The 14,965-nt window shown below is 46.4% G+C and overlaps 1 protein-coding gene across 1 annotated transcript in view; it reads left to right on the top strand.

The window, feature by feature from the left end:
- Positions 1-14,764, top strand: part of LOC129027228 (ADP-ribosylation factor-binding protein GGA2-like) — a 30,686-nt gene extending 15,922 nt beyond the window's left edge. The window contains exons 11-17 of the mRNA XM_054473860.2: positions 216-238; positions 623-753; positions 4,062-4,219; positions 8,873-9,042; positions 10,050-10,160; positions 11,354-11,370; positions 12,296-14,764. Of these exons, the coding sequence (XP_054329835.1) occupies positions 216-238; positions 623-753; positions 4,062-4,219; positions 8,873-9,042; positions 10,050-10,160; positions 11,354-11,370; positions 12,296-12,383 (698 nt within the window). The 3' untranslated portion in view covers positions 12,384-14,764. The remainder of the gene's footprint in view (positions 1-215; positions 239-622; positions 754-4,061; positions 4,220-8,872; positions 9,043-10,049; positions 10,161-11,353; positions 11,371-12,295) is intronic.
- Positions 14,765-14,965: the final 201 nt, after the last annotated feature.

Here is a 14,965-nt window from a genome sequence, read left to right on the forward strand (position 1 = left end):
TGCTGCCGAGGGAATCAGGTGTTCTGGGCAGTTCAGAGGGTCTCCCTTGCACATATTAGTCACAGATTGGCCATGGACGAGTCGCATGACCTTCAGTAAGTTGCTTATTTGTCTAGACTTTCTGGATGTCCTAGAAAGGATGGGTGTGGCATTACTCTTCATCTTGAAGCAGGTGGAGTTACTGTTAGGCATCTCACTCTACTCCTTTCTTACAGGAATCAGTGATGCTCCTGTTACGGTAAGGATGCCCTTCCCAGGGCCTGGAGAGAGAAGGGGAGGGTCTCAGACCTGCCCTTGTGAGGCAGCACTGCCTGGTAAGCAGAGAGGTGCTCCTGCACTGTCCTGGTGGGATCATGGCCTTGGAGGTCCAAAGCCTCTTCCTCACCCATAACTGTCTGGCTGGTACCCTGGAGGGAGACAGGTTGCACCAGTTGCCTACTTCCTGGAGGTCTGCCCAGGAGCTTCATGTGATCTTGCCCTTTCTTTCCCCTCTTGCCCCAAGTGATGTCACCAGTCTGGGCCACAGCAGCTTGGGTGGGCTCAGGAGAGCTGTGCCTTAGTTTTACTGTGGCTGATGGTCATTCATACCCTGGTCTTATTTTAGCCATTCCTGATTTGACAGGGTTCTGGTCAGAATTGCTGTGAGGAAAAGAGGAATCCCTCCCTCATGCTGCCAGGCGGTGACGTTCAGAACCCTTCTGCAGACAGGAATTTGCTGGACCTCCTCTCACCACAGCCAGCTCTGGGCCCTCTGTGAGTCTTCTGGGCAAGGGGACTGGGAGAGTGTGGCTCCTGAGTGCGGTTCCTTCTCATGGGACAAGGGCCAGAGAATGGTGCTCTAAGACAGCCTCTCGCCCTGGAGAAACATCTTTCTTTCTTTTTTTTTGGTCTTTTTTTCTTTTTGTTTTAGACGGGGTTTCACTCTGTTGCCCAGGCTAGAGTGCAGTGGCACAATCTCGGCTCACTACAACCTTTACCTCCTGAGTTCAAGCGATTCTCTTGCCTCAGCCTCCCAAGTAGCTGGGATTACAGGCACGCGCCACCATGCCCAGCTATTTTTTTTTTTTAATTTTTAGTAGAGACGGGGTTTCACCATGTTGGCCAGGCTGGTCTCAAACTCCTGACCTCAGGTGATCCATCTGCCTGGCCGAGAAATATCTTTCTATTGAAAGTTTAGGCCAGGTGCGGTGGCTCATGCCTTGTACTTGTTTTCACACTGCTGATAAAGACATACCCAAGACTGTGTAATTTAAAAACAAAAAGAGGTTTAATGGACTCATAGTTCCACGTGGCTGGGGAGGCCTCCCAGTCATGGCGGAAGGCAAAAGGCGTGTGTTTTCTTTTTTTCTTTTTTTTTTTTTTTTGAGATGGAGTCTCGCTCTGTCGCCCTAGGTGGAGTGCAGGGGTGCGATCTCAGCTCACTGCAACCTCTGCCTCCCAGGTTCAAGCGATTCTTTTGTCTCAGCCTCCTGAGTAGCTGGGATTACAGGCGTGTGCCACCACACCCGGTTAATTGTTTGTATTTTTTTTAGTAGAGATGGGGTTTCACTGTGTTAGCCAGAATGGTCTCGATCTCTTGACCTCATGATCCGCCCGCCTCGGCTTCCCAAAGTGCTGGGATTACAGGCATGAGCCACCGCACTCAGCCAAAAGGCATGTCTTATGTGGCGGCAGACGAGGGAATGAGAGCCAAACGAGAAAGGGTTTCCCCTTATAAAACCGTCAGGTCTCATGAGACTTACTACCATGGAACAGTATGGGGAAACTGCACCCATGATTCAGATATCTCCTACTGGGTCCCTGCTACAACATGTGGGAATTGTGGGTGCTACAATTCAAGATGAGATTTGGGTGGGGACACAGCCAAACCATATCATACCTGTAATCCCAGAACTTTGGGAGGCCAAGGCAGGTGGATCGCTTGAGCCCTGGAGTTCAAGACCAGCCTGGGAGATATGGCAAAACCCCATCTCTACAAAAAATACAAAAATTAGCCAGGCATGGTAGGTCATGCCTGTAGTCCCAGCTGCTCAGGAGGCTGAGGTGGAAGGATCACTTGAGCCCGGAAAGTCGAGGCTGCAATGAGCCATTACCATGCCACTGCATTCCAGCCTGGGCAGCAGAGTGAGACCCTTTCTCAAAAAAAGTTTAATATGCTGCTTCCCTTTTCTCATTTTACTTCTTTTCCTAAGTCATAGGAAAATACCTGCTTTGGCCAAGACATCTGAAAAGAGGTTTATTTAAGGACTAGGAGTAGTAGAACATGAGGTTTTTGCCATTTGTTTTCGTTTTCCCTTCTAATAACCATATAATTGAAGTTAAGCAAAATTTGATCCATGGAGAAATATACAACAAAGTGCAAAGTACCACTCCCTAAAAACAAGGTTGAATGTTCCTTCTTTGCTTTTTTTCTATACGTGTAGTGGTACATTCCTGTGTCTTGTTACACAAACAGGATTTTAATTTATAAACTGCACTCCAGCATGACCTTTTCATATTATATTATATCTGTGATGCATTTCATATCAGTTTCTATAAATATGCGTCAGTCTTAATAGCTACATTACAATTTATTGCATGGATGTATTTGATCATTTCCCTTTTGTGGACATTTACATAATTTCCAGTTTGGAGGTGCTTGGGGGAGTGCCTTATAGTATAGATCCCTGAAGGGAGAGGTTCTCTAAGGTGTGAATATAACAACATTTTCATAGATACTGTCCCTTTGCCTCTGGAAAAGTGCAGCTTACCTTCACCCAAACAGCCTGAAAGTGCCCATGTTCCTGATAGAAACCACCAGGCTCTGGCAGAAGTGGGATGTTCTGGGAGTTCATTCCCATTTGCCACCCAGAGGTCATTTCTTTCAGTCTTCTTTTTTTCAGCCACTCGGGCAGGGTGGGTTATTTCTCCTCTCGGGACTTTAGTTTTCTAAAATGTTTTCAGTTTGTGTCCCAAATGGACAAAATCATGGAGTGGATAGTAGCTGGTGTAATTTGTGTATCATCTGCCTGGCTCAAGTCCCTCTGTGATCACACCTGGGAAACAACCTAACTGAGCTACTTATTGTCAGGGACTGCCTGACAGGTACAACACAAGCAACCTTCATAACAAAGGCTCTAGGTTATTGGGTTCTTATTATGTGTGGACATTTTAAGTGCTTTTCTTTCTTTCTTTCTTTTTTTTTTTTCTGAGACGGAGTCTCACTCTGTTGCCCAGGCTGGAGTGCAGTAGTGTGATCTCGGCTCACCACAACCTCCGCCTCCCAGGCTCTAGCCATTCTCCTGCCTCAGCCTCCTGAGTAGCTGGGATTACAAGCGTGCGCCACCACCGCCTGGCTAATTTTTTATTTTTTATTTTTTTAAAATTTTTGTATTTTTAGTAGAGATGGGGTTTCACCATGTCGGCCAGGCTGGTCTTGAACTCCTGACCTCAAATGATCCACCTGCCTCGGCCTCCCAAAGTGCCGGGATTACAGGCATGAGCCACCGTGCCCAGCCTCTAAGTGCTTTTCATACATTGTCTCATTTGATTCTTATAACAGCCCTAGGAGGTAAATTACTTCTGTTATTCCCATTTAACAGATGAGGAAGCTGAGGTATGAGTTCGATTACTTGACAAAAGTCATATAACATCTGGCGCATTAGCTCATGCCTGTAATCCCAGCACTTTGGGAGGCCAAGGCGGGCGGATCACCTGAGGTCAAGAGTTTGAGACCAGCGCGGCCAACGTGGTGAAACCCTGTCTCTAATAAAAATACAAAAATTAGTCGGGCGTTGTGGCAGGTACCTGTAATCCCAGCTACTCAGGAGGCTGAGTCAGGAGAATCGCTTGAGCCTGGAAGGCAGAGGTTGCAGTGAGCCGAGACTGTTCGACTGCACTCCAGCCTGGGCAACAGAGCGAGACACTGTATCAAAAAAAAGGCATATGACATTTAACTCTGCGTGTCTGTGTGTGTCTGTGTGTGTGTGTTATTTTTTCCTTGTTCTTTAATAAGCCTAACCCAAATTCCAGGAAATCGGTACAATTTTTGCTGATCTTTGATATTTTTTATTTCTTTGTAGGAATTATGTTTCGCAGAAAAGTGTCCCCAAGGAAGTGCCACCAGGTACTAAGTCCTCTCCAGGTTGGTCCTGGGAGGCTGGCCCGTTGGCTCCTTCCCCATCTTCACAGAATACACCTCTGGCTCAAGTGTTTGTCCCTTTGGAGTCTGTTAAGCCCAGTAAGTACAGTTTCACTCCCCACCTTTTTTTTTTTCCTGGGAATCTATTAGACTCCCAGCTTTTTCCAATCCAATTTGGTAGAAGTGGCCCTTAAATTTGGTTGATAAATGGGAGAGATTTTGCATGAGGGCAGAAAGTAAGAGGTTGTGGCCAGGTATGGTGACTCATGCCTGTAATCCCAGCACTTTGGGAGGCTGAGGTGGGAGGATCACTTGAGGCCAGGAGTTTGAGACCAGCCTGGGCAACATAGCCTTGTCTCTATTTGGGGGGGAAGAAAAAAATTGGGAGGCCAAGGCAGGTGATCACTTGAGGCCAGGAGTTCCAGACCAGCCTGGCCAACATAACGAAGCCCTCTCTCTACAAAAAATACAAACATTAGCTGGGCATGGTGGTACATGCCTGTAGTCCCAGCTACTTGGGAGGCTGAGGCAGGAGAATTGCTTGAACCCAGGAGGTAGAGGTTGCAGTGAGCCAAGATCATGCCACCACACTCTAGCCTGGGTGACAAAGTGAGAGTCCGTCTCCAAAAAAAAAAAAGTTTGCTTCTTTGTCTTTTAGCTGATTTCTTAGCCTTCGTTAGTATTGACACTGTCAAGGATATGGGCAGGCAGAATTTAATGAAAAGGCTTACTTAGGCACATAATGTTCATTGATTTGGGATTAAGAAGGGAATGTTTAATGTGGCCTGAAATGACTGGCAAGAGGTAGAATTCAAACGAGTGGATGAATTTGGCTAGTGATCCTCCTTCTCTAGGGATCCTCATTAAAGCAGAAAAGTGGATATTATCTCTGTTAAAAGGGAAGGAAATGGAAGGCTCAGCTAATTAAGGTGCCTACCATCTCTACACTAGTATGCAGAGCAGGACACAACTCAGGTCGTCTGTTCCAGGGCCTGGGCTCTTTAGCACAGAGCCCTCCTATGGCTCTTTGTGGTGAGGTTAGATTGCAGAGAGCCCTGAAAGCCAGGCAGACAAATGTATAAATAAACAGAGTTGGTAAACAGTGGGAGCTCTTTGCACATTTCTTTACTGATTTTTGGTTTAAGAAATAATACATGTTCAATGTTAATTTTCTGAATTCAATAATTGTACTGTAGTTACGATGTTTACATCTGGGGAAGCTACATGAAGCGTATATAGAAATTTTTGTATTAGTTTTATAACTTTTTATAAGTCTGAAATTATTACAAAGCAAACGTTAAAAAATAAAAAAGTTAAAAACAAAAATACGTGTTCAAAATGTAGAGTTTTATTAAAGATAAAATAGGCCAGACGCAGTGGCTCATGCCTGTAATCCCAGCACTTTGGGAGGCCAAGGCGGACAGATCACTTTAGGTCAGGAGTTCAAGACCAGCCTGGCCAACATGGTGAAACCCTAAAAATATAAAAATTAGCTGGGTGTGGTAGTGTACACCTGTAATCCCAGCTACTCAGGAGCCTGAACCAGGAGAATCACCTGAACCCAGACGGCAGAAGTTGCAGTGAGCTGAGATCGTACCACTGCGCTTCGGTCTGAGCAACAGAGAAGACTCTGACTCAAAAAAAAAAAAAAAAAAAAAAGATAGACTAGAAAAGTAAAATCATCTATACCATTACCAGCCAGGGATGGAAATTCTGTTCATGTCTTGATAGATTTTCTTCTTGTCTTATCATGTACATATATATGTACATACAGTTCTTAATAACTTGATACCACAGTATATATAGAATGTTTTATACTCTATTTACTGTTACTTTATAAGCCTATACCATTTTTATGCCCTTAGTTGTTCTTTAAAAACTTGATTTTTAATGAACTTATATATATGCACCATTAAGTAGAGGTACTGTAATCTGTTTATTCAGTCATTTTTTTTTTTTTTTTTTTTTTTTTTTGAGACAGAGTCTCACTGTCGCCCGGGCTGGATTGTAGCGGCATGATCTCGGCTCACTGCAAGCTCCACCTCCTGGGTTCACACCATTCTCTTGCCTCAGCCTCCCGAGTAGCTGGGACACAGGTGCCAACAACCATGCCCAGCTAATTTTTTGTATTTTTAGTAGAGACAGGGTTTCACCGTGTTAGCCAGGATGGTCTCGATCTCTTGACCTCGTGATCTGCCCACCTTGGCCTCCCAAAGTGCTGGGATTACAGGCGTGAGCCACCGCGCCCAGCCCTATTCAGTCATTTTTTTTTTTTTTTTTAAATTTTATTTTTGAGGCAAGGTCTGGCCCTATCACCCAGGCTGGAGTGCAGTGGCGCCATCTCAGTTCACTACAACCTCTGTCCTCCAGGCTCAAGCCATCCCCCAACCTTGGCCTCCCGAGTAGCTGGGACTACAGGCATGCGCCACTATGTCCAGCTTATTCAGTCCTTCTCTGAAGGTCAATTTCTTTCTACCTGTTTACTGTTAAAAACAGGGCTACAGGCCGGGTGTGGTGGCTCACGCCTGTAATCCCAGCACGTTGGGAGGCCGAGGTGGGTGGAGCACCTGAGGTCAGGAGTTTGAGACCAACCTGGCCAACATGGTGAAACCCTGTCTCTACTAAAAAACACACAAAAAATTAGCCAGGCGTGGTGTGGGCACCTGTAGTCCCAGCTACTTGGGAGGCTGAGGCAAGAGAATCACTTGAACCTGGGAGGCGGAGGTTGCAGTGAGCTGAGATTGCACCACTGCACTCCAGCCTGGGTGACACAGTGAGACTGTCTAAAAAAAAAAAAAAAAAAAAAAAAAACCCAGGGCTACAAAGAACATCTTTGGATGCCTTTCTTTATACCTTCCTTTTATACCTTCCTGATTATTAGGAGATCATAATACCAGTGAAATGCCACATGTAGACATTTAAAATTTTGATCTGCATTACCAATTTCCCTTCTGAAAAGGTTGCTTTTTTCCCCATACTCTTGCCACCATACCCCACTGGTATTTTCAGTCTCTTAAATCTTTGGTAGTTTCATTGTTAAACTGTGTTTTAATTTTTTTGAGATGGGGCTTCGCTCCATCGCCTAGGCAGGAGTGCGGTGGCACAGTCATAGCTCACTGCAGCCTCATATTCCTCCTGGGCTCAAGCAATCCTCCTGCCTCAGACTCCCAGGTAGCTAGGATGACAGGCATGCACCACCACATCCAGCAAATTTTTATTGTCTTTTTGGGGGTGGGAGGCAGATCTCACTGTATTGCGCAGGCTGGTCTTGAACTCCTGACCTCAAGCAGTTTTCCCATCTCAGCCTCCTGAGTAGCTGGGATTATGGGCATGAGACACCATACCCAGCTCTAAGCTATATTTTAGTAATGTATATTTTGATATTAAGGTTTTTCCCAGCTGATTAACCAGTCTGAGTGCCATTCATTGAGCCAGCCCTGATTTTTGAAGGATATGTTATGTTACAGTCTCATTTAGATTTGTTCCGCACGTTTTATGTCACTTTACTTGAATTGTAATTTTATCTGAGTATTTGCTATAGCCCTGCCCCCCTTTTTAAATTTATTGGTTAGTCTTACATAGTTTTTCCCCCTCAAATAAACATTAGAGTCACTCCTTAGCTAAATTAAAAGTCTCTTTAGAATTTCCATTGGAATGTTATTAAACTTATTAATTTGAGGTGATTTGGTATCTACGGTTTTGTACAATTAAATATAAGGTGGTATATGTGTGTGTGTGAGCATATGTGTGTGTTTGTAGTCATACAAAAAAGACCAGAAGGAAGTAAGTGGTTGTTTCTGGGTAGAATTAAGAATGCATTGGCTGGGTGTGGTGGCTCACGCCTGTAATCCCAGCACTTTGGGAGGTCGAGGTGGGTGGATCACCTGAGGTCGGGAGTTTGAGGCCTGAACTCCCCCAGCCTGACCAACATGGAGAAACCCCGTCTCTACTAAAAACACAAAAATTAGCCAGGTGTGGTGGTGCATGCCTGTAATCCCAGCTACCCGGGAGGCGGAGGTTGCAGTGAGCCAAGATCATGCCATTGCACTCCAGCCTGGGCAACAAAAGTGAAAGTCCATCTCAAAAAAAAAAAAAAAAAGGCATTTATTTCATTTTTTAATGATAATCCTGTTTGTGTGTGTGGTTTTTTGTTTTTTGTTTGTTTTTTTGAGACAGTCTCGCTCTGTCACCTAGGCTGGAGTGCAGTTCACTGCAACCTCCGCCTCCCGAGTTCAAGTGATTTTTGTGCCTCAGCCTCTCAAATGGCTGGGATTACAGGCGTGTACCACCATTTCCGGCTAATTTTTGTATTTTTAGTAGAGATGGGGTTTTGCCATGTTGTCCAGGCTGGTCTTGAACTCTTAACCTCAAGTGATCCACCCGCCTCAGCCTCCTAAAGTGCTGGGATTACAGGCGTGAGCCCCCACGCCTGGCTGATAATTCTCTGTTTTCTATAGTGTTCGTGCATGATTTTAATCATGATCATATCTTCCTCAAAAATGTGATTTTTAATAGCTGGTGGTGTGTGTATGATGGTTGGATGGTGGAGAAAGGTCAGTTTGAAGGGTCATAGGAGTCCAGCTAGAGTCCAGCTAGGACTTGAATTCTGGTAGTGCAGAGGAATTCAGTCATGGACATGTTCTGCATGGAGAAGCAACAGCATCTAGGGATAACATGTACATCTCTTTCCAGCCTGGCTGTCTGGGGGGTTTGTAGTGGTGTTAACCCTTCTGCTCGCGCCCTCTCTGCCAGGCAGCCTGCCGCCTCTCATTGTGTATGACCGGAATGGATTCAGAATTCTGCTCCACTTCTCCCAGACGGGAGCCCCTGGGCACCCAGAGGTACAGGTGCTGCTCTTGACCATGATGAGCACGGCTCCCCAGCCTGTCTGGGATATCATGTTTCAAGTGGCTGTGCCAAAGGTGAGTCATCTGTTGAGGATTTCTCAGTAATGGCTGTCGTTTTTGAGTGCCAGGTTCTTTGCTGGGACTTATCTGTCGAGTGTCAAGGAAAGAATCTTCACTCAAACTAACTGAAGATAAAGTGGGAATGTAATGGCTTACCTGACTGGGGATTCCTGAATATCTGGCTTCAGATATGAGTGGATCCAGATAGGTTCTTAAACGATGCCTTAAGAATCTGTCTGTATCTCTTGACTCTGCTTTTCTTTAGCACCATTCCGACAGTTTCGCCACAAACAGGAAAGTGGCTACCCACAGCTCCAGGGTTGCATGGTCCTTAACCCTCTTTATCTCAGAAACTCTCACCAGGCATGAAGCATGTATGTTGATTACCCAGGAAAGGGCTCTGATTGGGCTTGTTGGTGTTACTTCCATACCTTGGACCAGGAACTTGTATCCTGGGATATGAGACACTTGGCCAATGTGAGATAACATATCCACCCCTTTTCAAGGGAAGTGGGGCCCTACTGATCAACAGGCACCCCACAGTCACAGGGGAAGGGGCCTGTCCTGAAAGGAAAAGATTCGAGACAGACAAAAATATGACCTGCAGTCTCTACTTCTTATGGTAGTCCTGTGGGCAACGTTCTGCTACCACCTCTGTGTTATAAGTTAACCCGAGGCTCAGAAATTAAATATTTTACTCAAGGTCACAGAGCTAGTGAGAAGCAGAGTTACAATTCAACCCAAGATGTGCCCTGGCTGTTGATGCTGCCTCTCAGATGCCGGTTATTGACCGCACAACTCCTGATCCATTCTGTGTGTGGAAGGAAAGGCCTCTTAGATCCTTTTATCAATTAGTGGGAGTCTGTCTGCTTGGGCTCCCATAGGTGCCTCGGGGTACCACGTCTAAGAGGGCCATTTCCTCTTGGAGGGGTGTTGGGGAGGTCCAGCTCCCCCTCACCTGATCTCCGTCCTGGAAGCTGTGGTTAGGAATGAGTTACATGCTGGTTTTCTTCCCCCAATAGTCAATGAGAGTGAAGCTGCAGCCGGCATCCAGCTCCAAGCTTCCTGCATTCAGTCCTTTGATGCCTCCAGCTGTGATATCTCAGATGCTGCTGCTTGACAGTCCACACAAAGTATGTTCCAGTGTCTGTGGAAGCAGGGAGATGGGGGCCTCTGAACTGTAAGGGGAGGTAACTTTGTGGGTAGAGAGAGACACATTGAGGCCTTGCTCTAAAGTCTCTGGTTTGCCGGGCACAGTGGTTCACCCCTGTAATCCCAGCACTTTGGGAGGCTGAGGCAGGTGGACCACCTGAGGTCAGGAGTTTGAGACCAGCCTGGCCAACATGGTGAAACCCCATCTCTACTAAAAATACAAAAATTAGCTGGGTGTGGGGGCACGTGCCTTTAGTTCTAGCTACTCAGGAGGCTGAGGCAGGAGAATCGCTTGAACCCAGGAGGTGGAGGTTGCAGTGAGCCAAGATCGCACTACTGCACTCCAGCCTGGGCAACAGAGCAAGACTCCATCTCAAAAAAAAATAAAGTCGGCCAGGTGCAGTGGCCCACGCCTGTAATCCCAGCACTTTGGGAGGCTGAGGCGGATGGATCACGAGGTCAAGAGATCGAGACCATCCTGGCCAACATGGTGAAACCCCATCTCTATTAAAAATACAAAAATTAGCTGGGCATGGTGGCGTGCGCCTGTAGTCTCAGCTACTCGGGAGGCTGAGGCAGGAGAATTGCTTGAAGCCAGGAGGCGGAGGTTGCAGTGAGCCAAGATCGTACCACTGCACTCCAGCCTGGTGACAGAGCGAGACTCCATCAGATAGATAGACAGACAGACAGACAGACAGACAGATAGATAGATGAAAGAGAGAGGGAGGGAGGGAGGAAGGAAGGAAGGAAGGAAAAGAAAAAGAAAAGAAAGTCAGTCTCTGGTTTGGTTGGGTGTTAGGGGTATATGTGGAATGTCCCTCGCTGGAGTCTGTCTTTGGGGCTCATTGAAGGAAGATCAGATGGATTGTCACAGCTGGGGACCAAGGGAGGGACACATGAACTCTCCCTAATCCTCTGGAGTCCTCTGAAAGGACAAGGCCTGTTTTCCTTAGCTGGTCTCTGAATTGCAGCCCATCTCAGGATTTCAGGACTGCAGAAGTATCGAAGGGTTCCCAGGATATGTGCCTGTTTCCCCTTGTTTGTAGTCCCAAAGAGAGTATCCCAGGTATTTTGTGTCAGAATTGTTTGAAGCACTCACTTGACTTGAGTTAACATTGACCCCTGTTCCTAGGTTGCTCTCCACTGATAACATCTTCTGTCTATTCTGTCCCAGGAACCTATCCGCTTACGGTACAAGCTGACATTCAACCAAGGTGGACAGCCTTTCAGCAAAGTAGGAGAAGTGAAAGACTTTCCAGACCTGGCTGTCTTGGGCGCAGCCTAACTTTTCACAAGATGGACCCTTCATTTCAAGCTTAGGCTGGCATTACTTTTGCTGTCTAGTCAGGACTAATCACAGTGTTTCAGTTGAGAGTGCCAAGAGTCCTATCCTGATGTCAGGCTCTGGGTGTCAACCTCTGACTTATTCTGCAGATGCTTTGTGTGTGTGTGTGTGTGTGTGTGTGTGTGTGTGTGTGTGTGTGTGTGTGTGTGTGTGTGTGTGTGTTCAGGGAGAGGGTGGTAGCACAGGGCTTGGGATATCGGCATTGTGGGAAATGCGAAGCATTTCTCATCATCATCATCTCTGCTACAGTCATGTTTCTGCATGTCAGCGAGCGACACTGTCCCTGCCTCAGGTTGGAGGTTCTATCAGCCAGAGTGTTTTTTTCATGTATTGTTCGTTCCATTCATCCACTCTGTGCCTTGTCAGCCTTTGAAAGTCTTGGTTGCTCCCAGGCTGCTGTTCTCAGGGACCTTAAAAGGGACCTGGTTAGTCTTGGGGCAGAGAGTACCTACTTGGGCACTCTCTTCCAAGAAAGACCTTGTCTCCATTTTCATTAGACAATGCTTCTTGTGTGTGTTCTGGAAGATCTTCTAAATGGAATGCTTGTTGCACTGTTACCAGGCGAGTGGCTGCCATGAGACCTGAGGACCACACTTGGGGGACCAATCATGTCCTTCACCACTGTGCCTTAGAATCACCCCTGGACAGACCTCCTGGGCAGAGGGGAAAGCAGCTCCCAGGCCTTACTCAGGACTCAGGTCCATGGGTTGGGCAGCCAGTCTGGGCCCTTCTCAGGATCCTCATCTCCATCCTCATCCTCTTCCTTCACAGCATTTACTTGGAGCTCTTTGTGACACACCATGTCAGTCATGGTGAATCGGCCAACAGCAAGCCCTTGCCAGTTGATGTCACAGTCTAAGATGGGAAACTGTGGTACAGATAGACGTGAAGAGAGCTTAGCAGTGATTGAGGTGGTGACTAAATATACAGTCATTGAATAAATACCATGTAGCAAATGTACTTTGTGGAGTGTTGAGTAAGTGGAAAATGGAAAGCCAGTTGCATTTAGAGATGATAGGCCTAAAGGGAACTGTCTTCTGTCGAGAAGTAAAGGAAACTTCATGAAGGATGTAGAAGCTTAGCTGCCTCAGTGAAGAGAGAACCTGAAGATCTGAGGCAAGCTGGACAGGAGAGGTGGATATTTGTTGATGGAAGAATTCAAGTTTATAATCAATTCCCACTTAGCACCTACTGTGTGCTAGGAACTTGAATGTGTATGTTTGACAAGTCCTGCTTGGCCTGATCTGTGGGAGAAGGAATCTGAGCCTGGCTGAGATGGCCAGGCGGAGGGCTTTGAAGTCCAAGCAGCTGAACTGGCTGGGTGGGTTTCTACCTCCGAAACTGCAAGACTTGTTTGGAGCTCTTAATTACAATATCTGATATTTTTACAGTCTGATCTTTTGACTTCTACATATAGTGGAAATCTGCCAATACTAATTGGTGGAGATGGGAACTATAAAAGATCAAGTATGCTAATTTTAAGCAAATGTAAAAACTCATAAAACAGATAAACAGTGGGGTGATTTCATTTGCCATAATTCACATAAGACGAATTTTAATCTAAAAGTACTTTCTTGCTTGTGTTCTGTGTGGCTTTTTGTTTTTTGTTTTTTGAGGCCAAATCTCACTCTCACTCAGGCTGGAGTACGGTGGTATAATCTCAGCTCACTGCAATCTCTGCCTACCAGGTTCAAGCTATTCTCGTGCCTCAGCCTCCCGAGTAGCTGGGACTACAGGCGTGAGCCAGCACGCCCAGCTAATTTTTGTATTTTTAGTAGAGACAGGATTTCACCATGTTGGCCAGGCTGGTCTCGAACTCCCGACCTCAGGTGATCCGCCTGCCCCAGCCTCCCAGAGTGCTGGGATTACAGGCGTGAGCCACCGCACCCGGCCTCTGTGTAGCTTTTATAGACTCTGTTGCTGTTGCATAGTCTTGAAGAGGTACCCATCATAATGACAGCATCTCCCTCTGAAGGGTTTTGGTCAAAATGAGTGAATGAGACTTATACATAAAGACAGGTTTTCTCCCCTATAGTTAAGAGGTGAACTCACACGTGTGTACCTGAACATTCTTGCTTTTGAGGAGACAGACTTCCAATGGTACTACTATACTTAGGTGTTGGACAGGATAAAGGTACAAGGAGAGGAGGCAGGCTGCTGTCCTGAAAGTGGCTGTGGTTTATGGCATCACTCCCTTCTAATCAGCAAGTCCAGTGGCCACTTACAGCCCAGCTCCTACCTCTTCATTCACTCAACAAGTAGTTATTGGCTGTGCACAGTGGCTCACGTCTATAATCCCAGCATTTTGGGAGGCTGAGTGGGATGATCGCTTGAGCCCAGGATTTCAAGTCCAGCCTGGGCTACATAGTGAGACCTCGTCTCTGTTTTTTTAAAAGCTAGTTGTTGACCAGCTACCCTGAGCCAGGCACCACGCTGAAGGAGCTTCTGTTCCTCTGGGGAGAAGCAAATTCATGATGTGTGTGCTGGAGATCTGGCACTCATGGCCAGTGCTTTCCAGTATCTTCAACTCCTCGGGGGTCCTGTTGACCCCTATTTCGTGACCTACCTCCGTGACTGCTCTTTTTCCTCTGTCTCTTAAGTGTGGTGGTTTTCCAGAGTCCAATCCTCAGGACTTTCCCATCCACACAGAGGCCTGGTAGTCAGGCGGCTCTAAACCATTAGGTGGATTGTAGACCTCTCTCAAGCTACCACCTCCTTGCTGTCCCCAGATCGTATTCAGTCTGTCAGGAGTTATCTGTATCTGGAGGTTCCACTGCTGCGTCAGTCTCAGTTACTTAGAATGGAACCCAGAGTCCTGCCCCTTTCCACCTACATGGTCTTACTTGAAAGTACCTGAGACTTATTGGGTCCCTGATTCCTGCTTCGTCTGTATCCGTGGAGTAGTTGCATGTCATTTGGCCTGTTTTCTAAATAATCCCACATCATGTCCTCCCTGCACTTACATTGCCACTGCTCTGATTTGGGCTTTTTTTGGGGGGGGCGGGGGACAATGCCTCTGTCCCAATTCTGAGTACCAGCTCTGGTTCTTGCCACTACCAGAGTTCTCTGGCAAATCTGAGCATCTGACCGGGTGAAAAATTCTAAATGGCTTCCTGATGCCTAACTTTATGGGATCAAATTCAAGTTGCACACTGGCACTCAGTGCCCTTCTGCTATCATCTGCCAAGACCAGGGCCTGCTTCACCACAGCCACAATAAAGTCCTTTCAAGCCCTGATAATGCCATGTTTTGTCCTAACCTTTTGCTGCAGTTAGTTACTCTTCCTATTATCTTCCACGAACTTAAGACTGGGCAAAAATGTTTCCTTATCTGTGAGCCACTCTGAACACAAACAGGTCACGAAGATAGTGTTGAAAACAGAATAAATGACAACCAAAAGAAAAGTGAATATTACCTAGTAAAAATAGTGTAAATTGAGAC

The sequence above is a fragment of the Pongo pygmaeus genome, chromosome 9 (assembly GCF_028885625.2).
Source record: "Pongo pygmaeus isolate AG05252 chromosome 9, NHGRI_mPonPyg2-v2.0_pri, whole genome shotgun sequence".
NCBI classification, from domain to species: domain Eukaryota; kingdom Metazoa; phylum Chordata; class Mammalia; order Primates; family Hominidae; genus Pongo; species Pongo pygmaeus.